Genomic DNA, 22,944 nt, shown 5'->3' with positions numbered 1-22,944 from the left:
ATTCCAGGGTTTGTAATAACCCACAAACAAGAGAGAGTATTTTTTCAGAATTAGTTGATCAATAAGACAACTCAGGAAAATAAAAATTGCTGTAGATTGTACATACGAGACCTTCCATAGATACTAGAACACAGATCTGAGTTGTTTATAGCCAGCCTCGAAGTCCCTCCCCAACCCAGCTGTGCAGAGAGGACACAGGCAGAAACACTCATTCGAAAAGACACACGCACCCCAATGTTCAGGGCAACACTATTCACAACTGCCAAGACATGGAAACAACCCGCACCAACAGATGAATGGATAAAGAAGATGTGGTATATATGATATGGACAATGGACTACTACTCAGCCATTAAAAAGAATGAAATTTTGCCATTTGCAGCAAAATGGATGGACTTGAGGGTATTATGTTAAATGAAATAAGTCAGACAGAGAAAGACAAATACTGTATGATATCACTTATATGTGGAATCTAAAAAATGCAGCAAACTAGTAATACAACCTTGGATCTACAACACAGTAGACTCACAGATACAGAGAACAAACTAGTAGTTACCAGTGGGGAGAGGGAAGGAGGTAAGGGCAGTATAGGAGTGAGGGGTTAAGAGGTGCAAACTATTATGTATAAAATATGCTACAAGGATTTATTGTTCAACGTGGGGCATATAGCCAATATTTTATGATAACCATAGAGTATAACCTTTAAAAATTGTGAATCACTCTATTGTACACCTCTAAGTTATAAAATATTGTACATCAACTATATTTCAATTAAAAAAATTTTTTTAAAGCTCTGTAGTCCAGGAACCGGCAGACACCTTGTAATCAGAAATCGTGTCAATGACACATAAGGCTGCCCAGCGTGACACCCCCAAGGAGGGTGCGGCCGCCCAGTAAAAACACTTTCTCTACTCAGACTTTCTACACACACAGCCTTGGTTTCCATTAGTGGTTGTAGTCTCTGCCTTGGCTGACTTGGGAAACTTTAAAGGCTAGAAAATGACTTTCTGGAGAGAATGAACAACAGTAACATTAAAGTGTAAACTCACCAGCTATCACTGGGCAATTACCATGAAGTCAGCATTGCAGAGCCAGTGAAAGGAGATACAAAGATGAATAAGGCAGGGCGCCCTGTATGGCGGGAGCTTCCTGACTGGTTGGAGGGAGAGGAAATGTACGTCTCTCCTGTCCTCAGCTGGAAGGGGGTGTACCTATGTTGTACCTTATGTACTTCATGTTTCTTAATTCAACATCACCTTTAATTCTCACCACAGTCTTAGGTAAGGGAAAACATGGATAGTTGTTCTCTTTTTTAGAAGAGGAAATTAGCCCTCAGGGAGTCTGAGTAACCAGTTCAGGTCCCCAGAGAAGATACAATAGCCCAGCTGGAAGAAGAACACAGCACCCCCTAACCCCCACCAACTCTGGGCTGCTGATCCATAGACAAGTGCATGTGTGAGAAACTCAGCTCACCTTGTGGCTTCACTTTCAACATGGAAGGAGAAAAATGAGTGAAAAAGCATGACAAGATGAGGAGAAATTAGGGGGGAGTACATTCACAGGTGAGAAATTTTAAAATCAGGAAAAAATGAAACATTTTAGCCTTACCAAATACTAAAGAAAAGGCTAGAAGTTTCCAGGAGAGGAAGTGGCACCCTAGCACTACATTTGGGGGGATGGGGAGAGCTGAAGGTGACATCTGAGGGAAGTTTCTATTTCTCTGGAGACCCACACCTGTAATTCTGCAGCTCTTTATTTCTCCTGAAATAAGTTCAGGATAGTATCTGCCAACATGAGTTAACTGATGAGAACTGAGAAATAAATGCATGATCTCTAACACTTTATAGGAGACTCGATGTTCTAGATTATTTGTAGACAAATTTGCATCTTGCTGTTTCACTGTGGTGGTTTTCTACAAATTGCAATGGTGTCCTCTAGTTAGTCTACCGTGTGAGGAAAAATGCAATTGTGAGCATGCTGTGCTGCTTTTTGAAATGAGTTCAACTCCTTACTAATTTTCTTACAAAGCTACTACTTCAAAACAGCCAAGTTGTCACAATAACGCTGCATTCTTCCTTAAATGGGCTCAACTGGTACTGAATCAATCAGATAAGAAAAACATCCTCTTGTCCAAGGCCTTCATTTGCGATGTGAAAACCAGAGACAACAAAGATGACGGTGGGACTTCCCTGGCGGGACTCCCCACTTCACTTCAGTGATTAAGAATTTGCCTTACAATGCAGGGGAAATGGGTTCAATCCCTAGATGGGGGACCTAACGTCCCACATGACACGGAGCAAATAAGCCCGGGGGCCACAACTAGAGAGAGCCTGCTCGTCACAACGGAAGATACCATGTGAAGCAACGAAGATCATGTGTGCCGCAACTAAGACCTGATGTAGCCAAATTAATTAATTAATAAAAAAAATATATGTGGGTTAAATGACAGAGTCAGATTAGAGCTCAAGTTTTCTGACTGGCAGTCTCAAGCCCCATTACCGCTGTGAGAGTAAATACCTTTAAATAAACCTGGATAAAGGCTTGGAGCTGGGCTGTTAACCCTTCTTCAAGCACCATGGTGGTCACCTTGCCTGGGGCCTATCAAGTCGGGGGCCATGCTCCCACCTCCTCTAACTCAGCTGGCTCAGGTGGTCCTGCAGTGGTGACAGGAGGTGGTGGGCACTCAGTGTGGCCTCCAGGACTGTGAGCTGAAACCAGGTCTGTCTATTGGAACTGTTTACCAACCCATTACCAAGAGCATGCCTTGACCTGCTCTTGATAATAACCCATTAATTGATTTCACTCTCCATTAAGTGGTCATGACTGAATACTTTAAAAGCTTTGGTCTGTGCAGTGATCACATAGGAAATAGAATGAATTTAGGGAAAGAATATACTTTAATTTTAATGGCATTTTAATTAAAATGTCATTAAAATGGAATTTAATGACATTTTAATTGTAATTCCAGTTGGATAAATAGAGAGTTTTGTCTAAAATCCATTACCATATGAAATTCTAAAACAGTGCTAAGTTCTTAGCATGCTCTTCAAAATTCAGAAAAGAGAATTAAAATGAAAGTACTTACTTTCTCAAAATATTCAAATAGCAACTTCTCTGGTAGCTTGAAGTGTTGTTACCAACTTGTAATTAAAACTTAAAGTCTAAGCTTTGGATCCAGGCCATGAGGTGTAATTAAAAGCACTCTGGCTTTAGAAATGGACAGGCCTGGGCTCAAGTCCCACCAAAAGCAAGTCAGTAAAGCGAGGAAGGCAAACCTGGACACTGAAGCCAGCAAAAAATGTCCTAAAGCTCTTTTCCAATAAGCAGAAACGTTATGGAAACACCTGCACTTCACGCGCTTACTGAGGGATGGTGATGGAGAACTCACTTGAATGAGGAAGGTGACAGGCTGGGCACATGAGGAAGTTATACCAGGACAATCCGACACCAACCACACATCACAACAATCCAGTCACACGAGCAGGAAAGGTAAAAAAAGACAAGTGAGTGAGTGGAAAGAACTGCCTTTGGCACATCAGGGTCTAAATTTTATACAGTAATCGTGACAGGAGGAAAGACTGGATACCTGAGCAGCTTTATTGTCCACACATGTAGAGACGTACCACTTTGATGTAGAGAGGGTCTGGGATGCTAAAACTGATTGCAAAGTGCTTTCCCATGTATAAGCACTTCTGAAGTTACAGGCTGCAAAGTATCTGAACTGTACAAACAAAAACTAAAACCAAGGGTGCTTTTTGTTGCACATAGAAGATTTTATTTCCAAGATGACAGCTTCATTTTAGTCCATTTCCCCCACACTTGGAAGGGGAAAAGGGTTTCCTAGGAAATTAACCATGCACCATTTCTTATCCTGCCTTTGCTTTTCTAATTAAGGATTCAGGTTTGTGGCTGCCTTTCCAGCCAAGTTCACTTCAAACTGGCAGACTCAACTCTCTGGGACTAGGACATGAGCTCTGGAGTTCAACACTCCTTGGTTCAAGTCCAGGTTCTACCACTTGTAAGTGCTGTGACTTTCGGTACTTCATGCCTGGGATTCAACTGTAAGATATAGATAATAAAATAAAACAGTAAGTTCAAGTAGACCTGTGGAGAAGGTGTCCAGTAAATTTTAGTACCCTCTCCTTTCCATTTACAAAATGTTCCTCCCAGGATTCTGCTGCACCAGATGAAACTTTGCATCTGCTGCATTTAGTCATCTGTTTGACTATCTATCTATCTAGGCTTCCCTGTTGGCTCAGTGGTAAAGAATCTGCCTGCCAATGCAGGAGACGTGGCTTCAATCCTTGAGTCAGGAAGATCCCCTGGGGAAAGAAAATGGCAACTCACTCCAGTATTCTTGCCTGGAGAATCTCATGGACAGAGGAGCCTGGTGGGCTACAGTCCATGGGGTCACAGGAGTCGGGCAAGACTTAGTGACTAAACAACATCTATTTATCAATCATCTCCTTCTATCTATCTAGGGTGCTTCTGGATTAGAACTAAAGGCCACTTGGACACAATCTGAATTAAGAGACTCTTGCTTTCACGTCAATCCATTTTCTATTCCAGTAGCTAATGGCTTGATGCTATTCAGTCTGATATTGCCTGTATGCACACATGTATACCTGCATGTACAATGTAGCTGTTAAATCAGATGATAACACTTTACTATAAATCTCTTAAGTGATGGATTCAGTACACCAGTCTCTTCCCATCTATGAGCTATTTTTACCAAAAGTAAAATAACCCCAGCTTACTCTAATTTGAATTGAGGTACTTTTCTAGCTACTGTAATTGTTATATGTGAATTGTGAGGGACCCCTGTTTGAGATCATTGGAGGAAGAGGGCGCTGGGGATTGATAAAAGGGATAAAAGGAAAGTGAGGCTAACAGGGAAGTGAGGTTAGGGTTTTTGAGGGAAGATGTGGAGGGGAGGAAGGAGCTGGGACCAGGGAAACCTGGGCTGTGACTGGTGCTGTGACTGCAGGTCTTGGCATGAACTTGCAGGGCCCAAGCTCTGACTGCAGAAGAGAACCACAGAGCATCTGCTCAACTTTGTCTATCAAAACTACTCTGCATCTCCAAGCCACTGTCAGACCCAGGAATCAGAAGCCAAGACTCTGAGTCAAAAATCAGAGATGACAGGATGGACAGTCAGGTGGCAGAGAAACATCATTATCATGTTTTATCTGCAGTGAAGCAAAAGGGATTCAAAGCAGCCCACTGAGATTGTGGAAAAGAGAGACTAGACATTTCCAACGAGCTAAGAATGGTTCTCTGAATTTGAGTCATATAGGATCCATTGTTATTTATCTAAGATGTACAAGATGAAGTGCTTATAGCCTTTATTAATGTGCTGTACTTGTTTTTATTTTAATTAATATTTAGGAGCTGTCATGGGCCAGTTAGTGGTGAGGTCCAAATCCCACTTGTTCCAATTAGTGAACTGTCCTGCCACAGGGGTTTCAGGAGCCCGGCCCTTGCGAGACTCTCTCTGATGAACAGTCATTACCAAGGACCAGGCAGTAGACCTGTGATGGCCTCTGAGAATATAATGCAGTGAGACATGGGAATTCCTTGCATTTTTCTTTTCCTCTACTCATTAGCTAACCCACACTGTATATGTTTCCCACGTTCTGATCTGAGCCATGAAGGGCCCCCTTCTCTCTCTACAACTCCCCTTGCAGGGTGCTAGCCAGCCTGTGTCAGGAAGGCCCACCACTTATTGGGCAGTGGGGACACTGTTTGGCACAATTCATGCCCTGAATCAATGAGGCAAAGGGGGCCCTTGCTTTATTTTGTGAAATGGTGAAATGAATACAAAGTCTATAAACTTGCGCTGAATACACACAAACAGGTGTCCTGTCTGCATGATGCAATTTAAAAACAGAATACAGTAGACTCTTGAGAAACACAGATTCGAACTGTGTGAGTCCACTTGTATGTGGACTGTTTCAATAGTAAGCACAACCACACTGCACAGTCTGAGGTTGGTTGAATCACTGGATGTGGAGGAACCACATACATCACAGGACCACGGGTGCAGAGGGCCAGATGTAAGCTATACACAAGTTTTACACTGCATAGAGGACTGGTGCTCCTAACCACCACATTGTTCAAGAGCTGGGACTTCCCTGGAGGTCCAGTGGCTAAGACTTCATACGCCAAATGTAGGGGGCCTGGGTTCAATCCCTGGTCCGGGAACTAGATCCCACATGCCTCAACTAAGAGTCAACTGTACTAGAAACAAAACATCAAAGGGTGTGAAGGCAAAAGTGTCTTCTGAATCAGGCCGAGGAAACACCCCCGTGTCTGGTATCAGAAGGCTGCTTGCTTCCAGGGGCACCTGCTATTTACCCCCATGAGGTACCACCCCAGCTGACTCAACTGCATTTACAGAGAGGGCCCTGTGAACAGAGCTCCCAGGTGGCAGAGGACAGTGGTCCTGCCACAGCCCCGGCACCCACAGTGGGTGCTGCTCCTCAGAGATGAGAGGACGGGGAGTCCTGCCTCACTTGCTGTGTCCTGCCCTTGGAAGAACTCAACCACTGGATGGTGGCGGCACACATTTGCTTGCTTTGACCTGTAGGCCCACCTTCGAGTTTCTTCCCTTCAATATGCTCTATTTCCAAGGTTCAAACTCTAACTTGAAAGCATCAGGAGGTATTGTTAGTAATTTTTAAAGCTGGTGTTTTAAAAAATCCTTGAAAGTAATTATCAAGGCTACTGAATTACCTGTGCGTGCTTTGAGACCCAGTGACGGAGAACGTTCAGCACTCGATTGGTGGCTGTTCTACGTATAATAAATTCTTTGTCGCATGTTCTCTCAGAGTTGTTAAATCCTTGGGAGGAAAAGAAACACACATGTTGTAGTTAAAGCCAATCCCCAGGGACCTGGAAAAGGTCACTTATTTTGGGATACTGCTTAATGACACTCACAAATGACACGTCTTGGCAGAGGAGTAAGTGGCTTCAGCTGGTCATGGATTCTGCTTACTTACCTATGATGCCCTCAGAGGCCACGACATAGTTACAGGTACAATTAAATGAATAATGTGCACATATTTATTAATGGCCACTGATTAACGCCACAAACGGTCTAGTGAAATTTCCATTTATACCCATCCTGTTGTATAACAAAAAGCCAAGAAGGAGTTTTAACAAAGTATCTGAGCCAACATTAGTTTATACTTTTGCTCCAGAGTCATGTAACCACAGATATTTTCAATATTTGCAGATGGATAAGCTCATACCTTGGCTCACAGATGATATAAATACTCACTCATATAAATATGTGCAGTCACATAATGAGAAGCAGAATAGCAAGGTGGTTAAGAACATGAGGAAGCTTCCCAGGTGGCGCTAGGGGTAAAGAATCCACCTGCCAACGCATGAGACGTAGGAGACTTGGGTTCGATCCCTGAGTCAGGAAAATCCCTCAGAGGAGGGCATGGCAACCCATTCCAGTATTCTTGCCTGGAGAATCCCATGGACAGAGGAGCCTGGTGGGCTACAGCCTATAGGGTTGCACAGAGCTGAACACGACTGAAGCGACTTAGCACGCAAGCACGCAAGGACATGAACTCCACGGCCAGACTGTCTGGGTTCAAATCCCTGTCCTCCTACAATGTAAGTTACAGCTCCTCTCTGCTGATTAGCTTCCTCATGTCCTGAATGGAATGAGGGTATCAACCGCAGAGACTTTTTGGAGATTAAGTCAGTTAAGCATTTAGAGTGGCAGTTGGGAAAATAGAGAGAGTGCAATAAATGTTAGTTAGTATTACAACTCTGTCTTGGGGCAGAGTCTTCATCTCTGTGTCAGCCTATGTTTCTATCTTGGCCACCTGTTCACTATCAAGAAACTAATATTTCTACTGATTCTCTATTTTAAAAGATTTTGCTTTCCCATTATAACTAAGTGACTTGTTTCCTTTAAAAATGAATTCAAGGGGACTTCCCTGGTGGTCCAGTGGTTAAGAATCTGTGTTCCCACTGCAGTGCGCATGAGTTTGATTCCTGGTCAGGGAACCGGGATCCAACATGCCATGTGGTATGGCCAAAAACATAAAAACAAATAAATAACTTCCATTATTTAAAAAAAAAAAGAAAATTCAAATCTCACATAACTTCACTGGGAAACTTAAAAGTTGTCTACATTCACGGATTTCATTTCATCTCCTACTCGCTCTACATCCTGCTCCTAGCTTCTTACCCCATCTTACCACCAAAACAGCCCCCACTAAACTCACCAGTAACCTCCATAGTTCTATAACCGATTCAATGGACATGAACTTGGGCAAGCTCCAGGAGATGGTGAGAGACAGGGAGGCCTGGCGTGCTGCAGTCCATGGAGTCAAAGAGACTCAGACACAGCTTGGCAACTGAACAACACCCTGTCATCTCTTCACAGGGAATCTCATCTAATGATCACCTATAAAAAATTACTCACATAATTACATCCCCAGTGTTCTTCCCTGGTCTCTGGACCCATGTATCCAACGGCCTCTTGATATTTTCCTCTTAGATGTTTCAAAAATCTCAAACTCAATGCATGCAAAAGGAAACCCCCTGGCCTTTCCATCAAACCTTATTCTCTTCTGGTGTTCCCCATCTCAGTAAGGGACCACCACCAGCCATCCAGTTATGCAAGCCTGGAACTTTGGAATAGTTCTTGGCCCATCTCTCTGCTTCTCACTGATAATTATACCTGCTAAATAAATCTCAAATCTGTCCATGTCTTTGTATTTACAAAGCCAAAACTGGCATTGAGCTCTGGCAATTCTTATTCAGTCTACTGACAATAGCCTCCTAACTAGCCTCATTGTCACTTCTGCCTCCTCAAATTTGTTCTCTTTTCTGAAGTCAGAAAGATCTGCCAAAGGGCAAATTAGATGTGCCATACCCCAGTTTAAAGCCCTTAATGACTCGTGGGATAAACAAAAAACTCCTTAACACAGGCTTCAACGTCTTCCATGGTTCGGCTCTTAGCTCCCTTTTAGCCTTTTCTGAGACCGTATATTTTTCACGATTTCCTCTTCCAATTAACCACCCTTCTTTCAGTCCTTCATCCTCACCCCAGAGTCTCTGTACATGCTGCACCATATCACCATATCACTCCGCTTTTCACTCAGTGAAAGCCACTCTTTCTCACTTCATTTCAGTTCAGTTCAGTCACTCAGTCTTGTCTGACTCTTTGCGACCCCATGGACTGCAGCACGCCAGGCCTCCCTGTCCATCACCAACTCCCAGAGTCTACTCAAACTCATGTCCATTGAGTCGGTGATGCCATCCAACCACCTCATCCTCTGTCACTCCCTTCTCCTCCCACCTTCAATCTTTCCCAGCATCAGGGTCTCTTCAGATGAGTCAGTTCTCCACATCAGGTATCCAAAGTACTGGAGTTTCAGCTTCAACATCATTCTTTCCAATGAACACTCAGGACTGATTACCTTTAGGATGGACTGGTTGGATCTCCTTGCAGCCCAAGGGACTCTCAAGAGTCTTCTCCAACACCACAGTTCAAAAGCATCAATTCTTTGGTGCTCAGCTTTCTTTATACTCCAGCTCTCACATCCATACATGACCACTGGAAAAACCATAGCCTTGACTAGATGGACCTTTGTTGGCAAAGTAATGTCTCTGCTTTTTAATATGCTGTCTAGGTTAGTCATAACTTTCCTTCCAAGGAGTAGTTCAATTCAGTTCAGTTGCTCAGTTGTGTCCAACTCTTTGTGACCCCATGAATCGCAGCCCGCCAGGCCTCCCTATCCATCACCAACTCCCAGAGTCTACCCAAACCCATGCCCATCGAATCGGTGATGCCATCCAACCATCTCATCCTCTGTCGTCCCCTTCTCCTCCTGCCCCCAATCGCTCCCAGCATCAGGGTCTTTTCTAATGAGTCAACTCTTCGCATGAGGTAGCCAAAGTACTGGCATTTCAGCTTCAACATCAGTCCTTCCAATGAACACCCAGGACTGATCTCCTTTAGGATGGATGGGTTGGATCTTCTTGCAGTCCAAGAGACTCTCAAGAGTCTTCTCTAATACCATAGTTCAAAAGCATCAATTCTTCGGTGCTCAGCTTTCTTCACAGTCCAACTCGCACACCCATACATGACTACTGGAAAAACCATAGCCTTGACCAGATGGATCTTTGTTGGCAAAGTAATGTCTCTGCTTTTAAATATACTACCTAGGTTGGTCATAACTTTCCTTCCAAGGAGTAAGCATCTTTTAATTTCATGGCTGCAATCACAATCTGCAGTGATTTTGGAGCCCCCCAAAATAAAGTCTGACACTGTTTCCACTGTTTCCCCATCTATTTCCCATGAAGTGATGGGACCAGATGCCATGATCTTAGTTTTCTGAATGTTAAGCTTTAAGCCAACTTTTTCGCTCTCTTCCTTCACTATCATCAAGAGGCTTTTTAGTTCCTCTTCACTTTCTGCCATAAGGGTGGTGTTGTCTGCATATGTGAGGTTATTGATATTTCGCTGGGCAATCTTGACTCCAGCTTGTGCTTCTTCCAGCCCAGCGTTTCTCATGATGTACTCTGCATATAAGTTAAATAAGCACGGTGACAATATACAGCCTTAACGTACTCCTTTTCCTGTTTGGAACCAGTCTGTTGTTCCATGTCCAGTCCTAACTGTTGCTTCCTGACCTGCATACGGATTTCTCAAGAGGCAGGTCAGGTGGTCTGGTATTCCTATCTCTTTAAGAATTTTCCACAGTTTATTGTGAACCACACAGTCAAAGGCTTTGGCATAGTCAATAAAGCAGAAATAGATATTTTTTTGGAACTCTCTTGCTTTTTTGATGATCCAGCAGACGTTAGCAATTTGGTCTCTGGTTCCTCTGCCTTATCTAAAACCAGCTTGAACATCTGGAAGTTCACGGTTAACATATTGTTGAAGCCTGGCTTGGAGAATTTTGAGCATTACTTTACTAGCGTGTGAGATGAGTGCAATTGTGCAGTAGTTTGAGCATTCTTTGGCATTGCCTTTCTTAGGGATCGGAATGAAAATGCCACTGCTGAGTTTTCCCAATTTCCTGACATGTTGAGTGCAGCACTTTCACAGCACCATCTTTCAGGATTTGAAATAGCTCAACTGGAATTCCATTACCTCCACTAGCTTTGTTTGTAGTGATGCTTCCTAAGGCCCACTTGACTTCACATTGCAGGATGTCTGGCTCTAGGTGAGTGAGCACATCATCATGATTATCTGGGTCGTGAAGATCTTTTTTGTATAGTTCTTCTGTGTATTCTTGCCTTCACATCCCCAAATAAGCCCTTCCTGGCCTGAACTTGGTAAATCCCTCATTGCACATCTCACAGCAACATGCACATTTATTTCCTGACACTGGCTGCATTTGCAATTTTACACATTTTATCCATGTGATTATCTGATCAGTATTTGAGCTCTCCATGAAGACAGTGGTCAGGTATGTTTTTGCTGAGCATGAGCACATATCTGGCATGTAGCAGATGCTAGACACAATATATGCTTGCTGAATAAATTAATGCAAGCTTGTACCGTAGGAACTCAGTATTTATTGAATGTGCTATAAAGGTAAGGGTGATGAAAGAAAGACTGAATGAACAGTTCTCAAGTCTACAAATGAGTTAGACCAAAAAGCACATGCACTCCTAAAAGGCACAGGTCCCTTCTCCATATACCTCTTTGAATGTGGACGGGCATCTTCCATCCACTAGAAGACACCGTCAGAGGATGGTGATGTGCTCTGGCAAAAGAGATATTTTTTTTTTAACTTTTTGCTATTAAAATCTTAGAAATTCTGGGGAAAACATAATATCTTTTTAAATGCATAGCTGAGTTCTCAAGAAGATAAGAAATTTTCCAGAGTCAAACACAGAGAGACTTGAAAATAAGAACTAAGTCTCTGAACTACTGCTTTGAGAAGAGAGTAGGTTACCAGCCTTGGTAACAGGAGATGTGGATTGTAAATCCACGTGACTCAAGAGAAGAAGTCCCAGGGCCTTCAGGAAGTGTGGGTGACAGAATTAGAACTGAGACTCCCACATAAAGCTGGAATTCTCATCAGACCACCCCCTCTGCCCTAGAGAGAGGATTAGGAAAAGAAATTCTCCAGCCTGCACAAGGAGGTAGTTAAGAAAGTTGACTATCTTGGCCTGGATCTCAGTGGGGGTGAACTACTCCCTGCCGAGAATGGATAACCACAGGCCCACCTCATGTAGGTTTAAAGCCCAGAATAAACCATTACCAGGTGGCCATGGCCAGTGATAACTCCGGTGCCCTGACAAAAGCATACACAAAACCTCTCCAGAGAGACATGAGCTTACCCTCAGCCTAAACTGGATGACCAACAAGAAAGACCCTTAAGAAAAACTCACAATCCCAAAGCACAAAACAAATAAGCCATCCACCATAAACGAGGGTCCACAGACACAGGGATCAGGAACTCCCCACCTCATCCCACCCCTCCACCACTACCAAAAATTTCAAATATCCTAAATTAGGATGCTTATAAAGACTAAAGATATAAAAGTGTGAACTAAAAACATGTGAAAAGAATTTAAAATACTTTAAGTTTTATAAGATCCACATAAAATGTCTTCAAATTAACAGAATTATTCTTTCAATTATTGCTGAAAAATAGACAGGTTAAAATTTAAAACATGAATTTGTTAGTCACTCAGTCATGTCCGACTCTTTCCCACCCTATGGACTATAGCCTGCCAGGCTTCTCTGTCCATAGAATTCTTCAGGTAAGAATACAGGAGTGGGTAGCCTTTCTCTTCTCCAGGGGAATCTTCCTAACCCAGAGATCAAATCTGGGTCTCCTGCATTGCAGGTGGATTCTTTACCTGTATGAACTATAAGGGAAGCCCAAAACATGGATAGAAAAATATAAATAAACACAGGTTAGACCCAGTTAAATAAAGAAAGGAGCAAACTCTAAAGAGATCTAAAAATTTGCAACTCATGGATGGCAGCCCATCAGGTTCATCTGCCCATGGAATTTTCTAGGGAAAGAATATTGGAGTGGGTTAGTCATTTCCTCCTCCAGGGAGTCTTCCCAACCCAGGAATCAAACCTGTATCATCCTGCATTGCAGGCGGATTCTTTACCCGCTAAGCCATCAGGAAAGCCCTAACCAGCTGCAATACAAAGAGCTAAAGAGGTAGAAAACAGGAAAGAGGGGAGATAGGTGCTCTGATCAGGAGCATGAACCCATGTGCAAAATTACATCAAGATCACATGAATCAACTTAGCACGTAAGAGTCCAGTTAAGGCAATTTCAGTTCATGAGTCAGCTGTAGCTCCACTAATAAAACTTGACTTTCAGGATTTACTAGAGATATCCCCTCAAAGAGATGGTTCATGTATCTGGTGTCAGGAATTTCTAAATTGGCAGTTTAAACAGAATTGATAAGAGTACTTCTAAGATCAAAGATGTCCATCTGTTGATGAAGCAATGAAAGCTGCCCATTTTTCACAGACTTTAAAGCTCTTTGATCAGAGCAACCATTTCCTGCAATTTGCCAGACTTCCTCCTTATTGTAAGCCACCGTACAAGCTGGGGGCTGCTTGAGCAAAATTTATTTCCAAATTGAAACGTGAACCACACAGCCAATTGGTGGCGATACCTGTGTAGAAGCCAACCCATACTATAGTCATGGATCCACCCCCGAGGGGTTCTTAAGCCACTTTTTGTAAAACCAAACAGAAACTCTTTGTGGAGTTTTACACATCTTTCCCTTGTCAAGTGTGACAGCCCGACCAAACTCTACCGATGCCAGGAGGTTTTATTTTACTAACATCACACGTGTGAAATACTGCCACCATGAGATTCCTGTCTTTCCAGTTCATGCATGGGTTTTTTTTCAGTTGTAGGCACTGGTCAGATGGGCTAATTTGGGCAACAAAAGTCATCTAGAAAAGTGGTAAGAAGCAAATCACCGTGTATGTGAAGTTAAGAATGAGATTCAACTTTCCTTCCCCCAGACACCTCGGGAGTCATCCTCTCCCTTACAGCAGGTGGTACATGTGACATCTCTCTCATTAAACTATACATTCCCTGGTGAAGGGATTTTATTTCAAGCATCTTTGTAGGCCCTTCAGTTTTGCACACAGGCACTCAGCACTTATTTTTCTTAACAAAAACTGCATCCCTCCCAATGAAAACTACCAGAAAGTGTCTGCAGATGCTATGTGTCTGAATTAAGGGCATTTTCCCACCGTGTTACTATGATGACTATGGATATGAAATCTATCACAAGCAGGCAGACAGTAAACATGGTGAGGAGGGATGCAAGGACATTTTAAAATATAGGAAAGCAGGAAAACTTTCATTATTTTCCTTCAAATGATGTGATGCTCAGTGAACTTTCACTGCCTACTTTTTAAGAGGCAAGTAAAATAACGGTGAGATGGAGGTAAGATGACATGTAGGTGGATTACGGGCTTGTTCAGTTAGAGCTACCCTGAGGTTGCCTGAGGACAAATTGACAAAAAACAAGAAATTCTTGAACATGGTAGGTATTTTAACCTGAAAAGCCGATCATCAAGAAGTAGACCACGGAGCTGTTGTGAAGACCAACAGAGCATCTGTAAGCCATCCTCTGACGTGGCGTGGAACGTCAGAGTACAATCAGGAAGACCCAAAAAATACAGAGGTAGTGTTGATGTCCGTGGTCCATGGGGATGTGGTGCCTGGGAGCAAAAGTAAATGCTAACTATTGTTTATTTTAACCACACTTCTAGAAACTGTTTCTTATTGTGTTTTTATCCCCAGTACCTGGCATTGTAGGTCTTAATAAACTTAGGTTTATTGAATGAATGCATTGAGATCACTTTAATGATTACATCGGTGGAGGAATTAAGAAAAATGCCACAACAGTGGTGAATAATTTCTCACATTATACAGATGAGACTCAATCTCTCCAATAACATCAATGTTATCCATGTGCTTTACTTTATCCAGTAAATACCTTTCTTTAAAAATTATATGTAATATAAAATCATATAATTGGTTTGTACATTTCTACATACTTGGCTTACTACTGTATTTCTACTTTTTGGTTGTTGGCATAGAAAGATCATCCATATTTATTGCTGCCTTATGCCAGGCACTGTGCTAAAAGTCTTACAAGTTGTCTGTACTTTAGCCCTTGTAATAGAAACAATTGCCATTTATTGCATGCCTACCAAGTAACAAGTATTGGGCCATAAGTACTGTGTGTGTGTGAAAGTCATTCAGTCACATCCAACTCTTTGTGACCCCATTGCCTATACAGTCCATGGAATTCTCCAGGCCAGAATACTGGGTTGGGTAGCCTTTTCCTTCTCCAGGGGATCTTCCCGACCCAGAGATCGAACCCAGGTCTCCCGCATTGCAGGTGGATTCTTTACCAGCCGAGCCACCAGGGAAGCCCTGTAAGCGATGTGGTCAACAAGGATTCTTCAGCAACAACAGCAACTGAGGAGGCTAAGTGTTGCTTTCCCCACTTACAGACGAAGAAAGAGGAATCCAGAGAGGTTAAGAAATTTGGCAAAGGTCACAGGGTTAACAAGTGCAGGGGCTTCCCTGGCGGTTGGTCCAGTGGTTAAGAATCCACCTCGAGATGCAGAGGATGCCAGTTCGATCCCTGGTCTGGGAGGACCCCACAAGCTGTGGAGCCAATAAGCCCGTAGGCCACCACTACTCAGCCTGACCTCTGGAGTCTGTGAGCTGCAACTACTGAAGCCTGCGTGTCCTACAGCCTATGTTCTGCAATAAGAAAAACCACTGCCAGGAGAGGCCCGCACACCAAAGCTAGAGAGAGCCAGTGTGCAGCAAGGAAGATGCAGAGCAGCCAGAAACAAATAAATAAATAAACAATAAAATAAGTGGCCGACCCAGGGCTTGAGCCCAGGTCTGTCCATTTCTAAATCCAGAGTGCTTTTAATTACACCTCATAGCCTGCATCCGAAGTTCAGACTTTAAATTTTATTTAAAAGTTGGTAAATACTATTAAAGCTCCAAGATAAGAAGCTATTTGAACGCTTTGGAAAAGTAAGTGCTTTCCTTCTAATTCTTTCTAAATTTTGAAGAGCTATAAGAACATAACACCAATATAGAGTTTTATATGATAATGGATATTAAACAAAAACTTTTATCTAACCAGAATTTCAATTTTCTCAAAATGTATTCTTTCATCAAATTCATTACATTTCTTATGTGACTATCACATACACCAGGGCTTTTAAAACTTCCAGACATGATCTATTAATGGGGAGTGAGATCAATTTAGTGGGTTGTTACCAGCTTTAAACAATGAAATAGATGAAAACTGGGCAGACTGTATATAGTGAGAGTGTGTATTCTTCAGAGAAAATTTTGTACCAATTGTGTGTGTGTGCATGTGTGGGTCAAAATGTAAACTGTATTTCTTAAGAGTGGGTTGCAATAAAAGTCTGAAAGTGACTAATATGGACAGTTTGATTATGAGTATAATGTTTAAACTGCCTGCATTAATTTCCCAGAAATTCTAGAAAACTAAATCTGTTCTTTACTCTGAAACAAGTCTGAAGGAACAAGCAGAGGATACTCCTCCTCCGTTTCTGGTCTGTTCTCTCAAGCTGACTCCAACCAGTTCTCACTCCTTCGGGAACATAATTCTCTCCCACGGTTTTTCTACATATTCCAACCTGACACCTTTAGTTCCATAATTTCCCCAAATCCTTCATTCCTTGAAAGAAATCCTTCTTACATTTCCATATTAATGACACATTCTTCTCTCGTAAAAAAAATATCCAAAAATCAAAATTTTTTTTTCTCTCATGCTCCTTCCCATCCCAACTTTCCTTTGAGCTAATGGAACAGCCATAGTTTCTGCTTCTTGGGCGGGAAACCTCACTCCTCTCTGTATTTCCTTGGTTTTTTCCCATTCAGTCAACAAACACTGTTAACTTTTTGGTAGCATCTGTCAGACTGATGCATTTCTCCTCTAGTCTCCTGCTATAACCCTGAGTCTAGGCACCTCACACATGGGTTGTAGCTTTTTATCTCCTACATGTTCCTGTTTCCCCATTCTCTCTGCCTTCTATTCTTCCTCATCCACAATTCAGTTATCCCATCAATGTTGGTTCCTATGTTCCCGGTCCTGTGTAGAAATATAGATATTCCTGTCCTGAATATCTATGTTCACAGGTCCATTGTCCTGTGAATAATATCTATGTTCACCTGGTGAACAAGAGACATGGCCCCTGCTCTCATGAGCTGGTTTTTTAAATGGGGAGAAGACAGCCTTCAAACAAGTAAAACACCAAAGATATGTAATTTGAAACCCTGCCAATGAGCAAGGCACTGTCTCTTCAATAGTAACTGCAAATATCCCTCTAATTTGTTACTGCTCCAGCACCAAGTACTTCTAATGTCTCCCTATTGCCCACTGAACCAAGTCTAGAATATTTTCCTAGTTATGAAGGGGCTTTATGAGCTAGTAAACTAAAAAAAATATAAAAAACTAATGCAGACAAGCAGATTTGCACATACACTGTGCTGAACATCATGATAGCCGCATTCACTCAGTCTATAAATTGACATTCTCATTTTTGAGAGATAATCTAGAATAATAGCTACAATTACAGAAATTATGAACCTTAGTTTGTATATGGTAGGATGTTTGGTGTAGTAATATACCAGTACATTCAATTACTCCCATTTTAATTGTCTCTTCCCTGGCAATCTTTTGTAGCAAAGTGACAGAACACCCAATTCAAACTGAAACAGAAGGGATGGGGGCAGCACACAACCTTTAAAAGACTGACATAGCCCAAGGACGTGACAAAGACTGGTTAGAACCAACTGTGTCCAAGATGGCAGAAGATCTCACTTCTACTAGACCCTGAGCCTCATTAGGTACTTACTGTGATACTGTAATACATTAGCATGCTAAATGACACACCTACCTGTTCTGAGGCTAACCAAAAAAGGTCAAAAAGTGGGTGATGGTCCAATTCCTGGAAATTTCTGCCCCTTCCCCCCAAATAATTGGAATAATCCTCCCACTCATTAACCTATGAAATTACCCAGCCCATAAAAACTAACCACACCATATTTCAGGGCCGCTCTTGCCTTTTGATGAGGCCCACACTGTCTGTAGAGTGTGTTTCTCTCCAAACAAATATACTTCTTACCTATCATTTCATCTCTGAATTCTTTCACAACAAAGCGAGAACCTTAAATTCACCAGCAACAAAACTGGCTTAGAGTAAAAAGGGAATTGCTATTTTACACATCTGGGGATAGTTCTAGATTCAGATCCTGTTTGATTCAGAGGTACATGTTAGTCTGGTCCATGTCTATTTCTCTTTAGGGCTTTTATTCTGCTCTCATTTCCAGGTAGCAAAAATGGGTAAGGCCTTGCTAATCATATCATCATGATACCTCATATAACAGCATCCAGAGGATAACAAGGCATTCTTTTTGGTAGCTTCCACTAAAGATAAAAGAAATGTGTAACCTAGAAATCCTCTAAAATATCTCTGCGTTTCATTGACTGCATCATATGGCTTCCTCAAATTGATCCTTATGGCAATAGTGGGGAGGTATCAGAGATGGCAGGGAGATGTATGTGTGCATGAGTGTGTGTGTGTGTGTGTGTGTGTGTGTGTGTGTGTGTGTGTGTGTGTGTGTGTGTGTGTGTGTGGAGGAGGTAGCTCCCACTCAAAGCACATGGCCAGAAATGTGAAAGGGCCATTTCTCAAAGGTGTTATAGGGCAAGACATTGATGAGGCAATGAACAAATTCTGCATTAGTGAGATTTTTTTAAAAAATTGTCTATAAGTGTGTCCTTATCTTTTGAGTTGTTAAGTTCTTCTCTTTACTCCGTTTAACCTGAGATTTTTTTCTAAGTGCAATTAATTGAAATAAACACATCCTTGAATAATAGAATGGGGAAAAGAAGTTCAGCAGGACTATCATCATTTGTGATGAAAAATACATGAAGAATGGCAAAATCAATATCTTCCCTTTGCTTTCACCTTTCAAGAAAATCAGTAAGATTTTCTTGACTAAGATTGTCAGCTGAACTGTTCTCATGGATTTTTTAAAAAATATGTGCTGTTTAGATTCTTGAAGAAATGGCTATACACTAAATTTAAAACAAAACTTATTGAGAACCATTGGGTGTTACTTCTTTTAATTCTCACAATTGTATAAAACAGATTCTTTGTCTTTACAGATGAGGAAACTGAGGCTCAGAGAAGTCTAATAGCTTCCTAAGGTCACAGATGGTAAGAGCAAAGCCAGGATTTATGGGGAGGTCATTGGATTCTAAAACCCAGCCTCTTCCCACTGAGACATGAGACGTGCTGGCTGCCCTTGTTTATTGCTGTGGAAGCTCCAGGCCTCCCATTGTGGCTGCCACCAGTTTCTGTGCTGACACAGAGATACAACAAGGAAACAGAGCCAGTACAGAGGGAGACGGTGACTTCTGCCAAGGCAGAATGGGGTCCTTTGAGGTGTAGGTAAGAAGTGAAGTCGGAAAGTAAGCAAATTTAAATAAGTTGTCAAGAAAACTGCTGAGGCAAGAAGATAGTCTAGAAACTGAGAGGTGATAATGATTTGTGGGAGCCAATAACATGAACCACTCTGAAAATCAAAATATGGCAATCTATTAAAGGAAATCAAGAAATCTAACACTCATGGTCAGAGTTTCTTGATAGCAAAACCAGTATTACCCAGGCCTTGGAAAATACAGTAAATGCTCTAGAAATGGTTAACATAAGGAGCAAAAAAAAAAAAAAAACCAAAAAGAACAAAACTTTAAATTTCCCGATTATTTCCTTTTCGGCCCAATTTCATAACCAACTATCTGAAAAACAAGGAGGATGATTCTTCAGTATGTTAGTCTGAATTCTCTGATGGCTGTCTTCTACCCCTTCCGGATAACAGGCGGCTCACCAGCGTGATGTGGAACAACATTCCTGTCCTTGCATGAGGCAACATCTCCCCACAAACCCAAACAATAGTCATTTTCCAAATCCTTCTACATTTCTTTCTACAGAAGCCTATACACACATTTTGAAAAGCTTTTCCACGGGGGCAGGGGGTGAGGCAAGGAGTGACAGCTTCTGATTCTGGGAGATGTATCAAATGTGTACACAGTGGTAAAGGAGCAGACACTTCTGTGTGCAAGGAGAGGGGACAGCCACAGAATGAGCTGAGCTGTTCTTTAGAAGCCACTGCAGAGAATTTTTAGAGATGGCTGGGGGTGGAGGGGATAAAAAGAGGCCCTTTTCTCCCTCTCAAATGTTAACATAAGACTGTACACAAAAAGTTTCAGTGGATGAAAACAATAGATTTTGCCAGTAGAAAATGAAACATACCTTGGGAGAGAAGGTGGAAGCCACAGAATACAAAGATAGCCCATTTTATCAGACAGAAAATACTGACAGTCTTTGTGCCAATCTCTTTCATAGGAACTGGGGTACAGTGGTGGACAACAGGAAGCTAATTAGCTGTTTACAGGAATTTATGCTGTACGGAGGGAGACAGAAATAACAAGTAATAAATCATGTCAGTGATATTATCTATAAACAAATGAATAAGGTAAATTCAGATATTGAAAAGAAGAGCTATGTGGGAAGTAAATAGGTGTGTGTGTGTGTGTGTGTGTGTGTGTGTGACAGAGAGAGACAAAGAGAGAGGCAGAGATACAGAAGGAGAAAGAGAGAGAGAGACACAGAGGAAGAGAGAGAACGTTTGTTAGGCTGGGTTGGGAAGGCCTCTGTAAGGAGGGGACTGGGACAGGTGAGCCTGGGACATGAACAGTGAAAAGGAAACAGTCATATGAAGATCCAGGGGAAGAGCATTTCAAGCAGAACAGTGAATGAGGAGGCCATGAGACAGCTGAGCCTGATGGAGGGCCAGAAAGCAGCCCAGTGTGGCTGGGGCTCGGCGAATATGGGATCCAGAGAAAGGAGACGAAGTTGGAGAGCAGGCAAGACCACTGAGCATCTCTCAAGTCAAGTGAAAGAGCTGGACTGTCTTCTTGGGTACTGGGAAGCCACCAGAGGGTCCTGTGCAAGGGAATCATGACCTCATTGACACTCTGAACAGGTCACTCTGGCTCCCTTAGGTAGTATGCACAGGAGTGGGCAAAAATGGAGTGGGAGAGACCAGAAATGAGGCAGTAAACCAGGGCACACAGGCTTGGACAAAGGCTGTGGCAGGAATGGTAAGAACTGCTGGAGATGGAGGAGCTAAGACCTGCGGATGGACTGGATGTGGAGGTCTGCACTGATCTGAACAGTGCTCCCCCCAATTCATGGTCACTCAGAACCTATCAGTGTTAGCTTATTTGAAATGGGGTCTTTGCAGGTGTAATCAAGGTAAGATGTCAAACTGGATTAGGGGGAGTCCTAAATCCAATGACTGATATGGTTATAAGAAGGAAATATGGACACGGATACACCCAAAGGGAAGAAGGCCCTGTGACAACAGAGGCAGAGAAAAGAGTTCTGTTGCCATAAGCCAGGGAACACCAGGGACTGCCAGTAGTCAGCAGAGGCTGGAAGAGGCAAGGCGGACTCCTTCTCTGAAGCCCTCAGAGAGCATGGCCGGGCCACCACCTTGATTTCAGATTTCTAGCCTTATCGTACTCTTTTCCCAATGTGGAACAAGTCCGTTGTTCCAAGTCCAGTTCTAATAGTTGCTTCTTGATCTGCATAAAGGTTTCTCAGGAGGCAGGTAAGGAAGTGGTCTAGTATTCCCATCTCTTTAAGAATAGCATGGACAGAAGAGAGCAAAATTCAGATTTCAAATTTGTTTCATGAAAGAACAAATTTCTGTTATTTTTAATCAACCATTTGAAGTCATTGAAGACTCTTGAGAGTCCTTTGGACTGCAAGGAGATCCAACCAGTCCATCCTAAAGGAGATCAGTCCTGGGTGTTCATTGGAAGGACTGATGCTGAAGCTGAAACTCCAATACTTTGGCCACCTGATGTGAAGAGTTGACTCATAGGAAAAGACCCTGATGCTGGGAGGGATCAGGGGCAGGAGGGGAAGGGGATGACAGAGGAAGAAATGGCTGGATGGCATCACCGACTCGATGGACATGAGTTTGAGTAAACTCCGGGAGTTGGTGATGGACAGGGAGGCCTGTCGTGCTTCGATTCATGGGGTCACAAAGAGTCAGACATGACTGAGTGACTGAAGTGAACTGAACTGATTATAGCAGTGCTAAGAAGCCAATGTAAGCCTTTCTAAAGGAAAGGGAGGAGTCAGGAGGAGTCCCACAGTTTGGGGGCTGAGCATCTGGGTTAGATGATGATGTCATTTCCTGAAACTGGGTTTTAGGGAGAAAATCAAGAGTTTGGTTTTAAACTGAAAGATGCCTCTTTAAGATATCTGTCTATGTCAAGAAGGCTCTTAGACATAACAGCCTGAAACTCAAGTAGAATGTTTCAGACCGGAAATGTAAATTGGAGAGTCTCAAGCATTTACAAAGTTCTTAGAATCATAAGGCTACATAAGTAGAGAGTGTGGACAGGGCAAAAGGCCAGGAGAGCCTTGTGATCCCAAGACCTGTAGAGATTTTGTAGAAGAGGAGACAGCAAAGGAGATCAAAAAGGGAAAGAGAGCAAGGTGAAAGGAAAATCTGGCCCATGTGGTGTCATGGAGACAAAGAGGACAAGTGTTTCAACATGGAGGGTACCATCAGCTCCGCCATATGCTGCTGAGAGGTAGACTAAGATGAGGGCTTTGGCTTCAGAAAGATGTAGGTCCTAGGTGACAAGGTAAGAGTCACTTCAGAGTGAAAGTCCAAGAGAATAGGTGGAGGGGAAATGGAAGTGATAGAGGGGAGACATTAGGCAGGCTTGCTCTTGCAAGATGTTCTGCATTGAAAACAAGCTGAGAAAGGGAACAGGAGCTGGTAAAACTGGTGACATAAGGACGCACCAGCAT

General features: G+C 42.6%; 1 protein-coding gene across 2 annotated transcripts in view; it reads right to left on the bottom strand.

The window, feature by feature from the left end:
- The window catches only part of RASGRF2 (Ras protein specific guanine nucleotide releasing factor 2), a 256,768-nt gene that overhangs the window by 43,759 nt on the left and 190,065 nt on the right, over window positions 1-22,944 (bottom strand). For both annotated transcript variants that reach the window (XM_061151929.1, XM_061151930.1), the window contains exon 18: window positions 6,735-6,841. In XM_061151929.1, coding sequence (XP_061007912.1) covers window positions 6,735-6,841 — 107 coding nt within the window. The remainder of the gene's footprint in view (window positions 1-6,734; window positions 6,842-22,944) is intronic.

This window comes from Dama dama, chromosome 9 (genome assembly GCF_033118175.1).
Source record: "Dama dama isolate Ldn47 chromosome 9, ASM3311817v1, whole genome shotgun sequence".
In the NCBI taxonomy this organism is placed as follows: Eukaryota; Metazoa; Chordata; class Mammalia; order Artiodactyla; family Cervidae; genus Dama; species Dama dama.
This window is presented reverse-complemented; position numbering and strand designations above follow the sequence as displayed.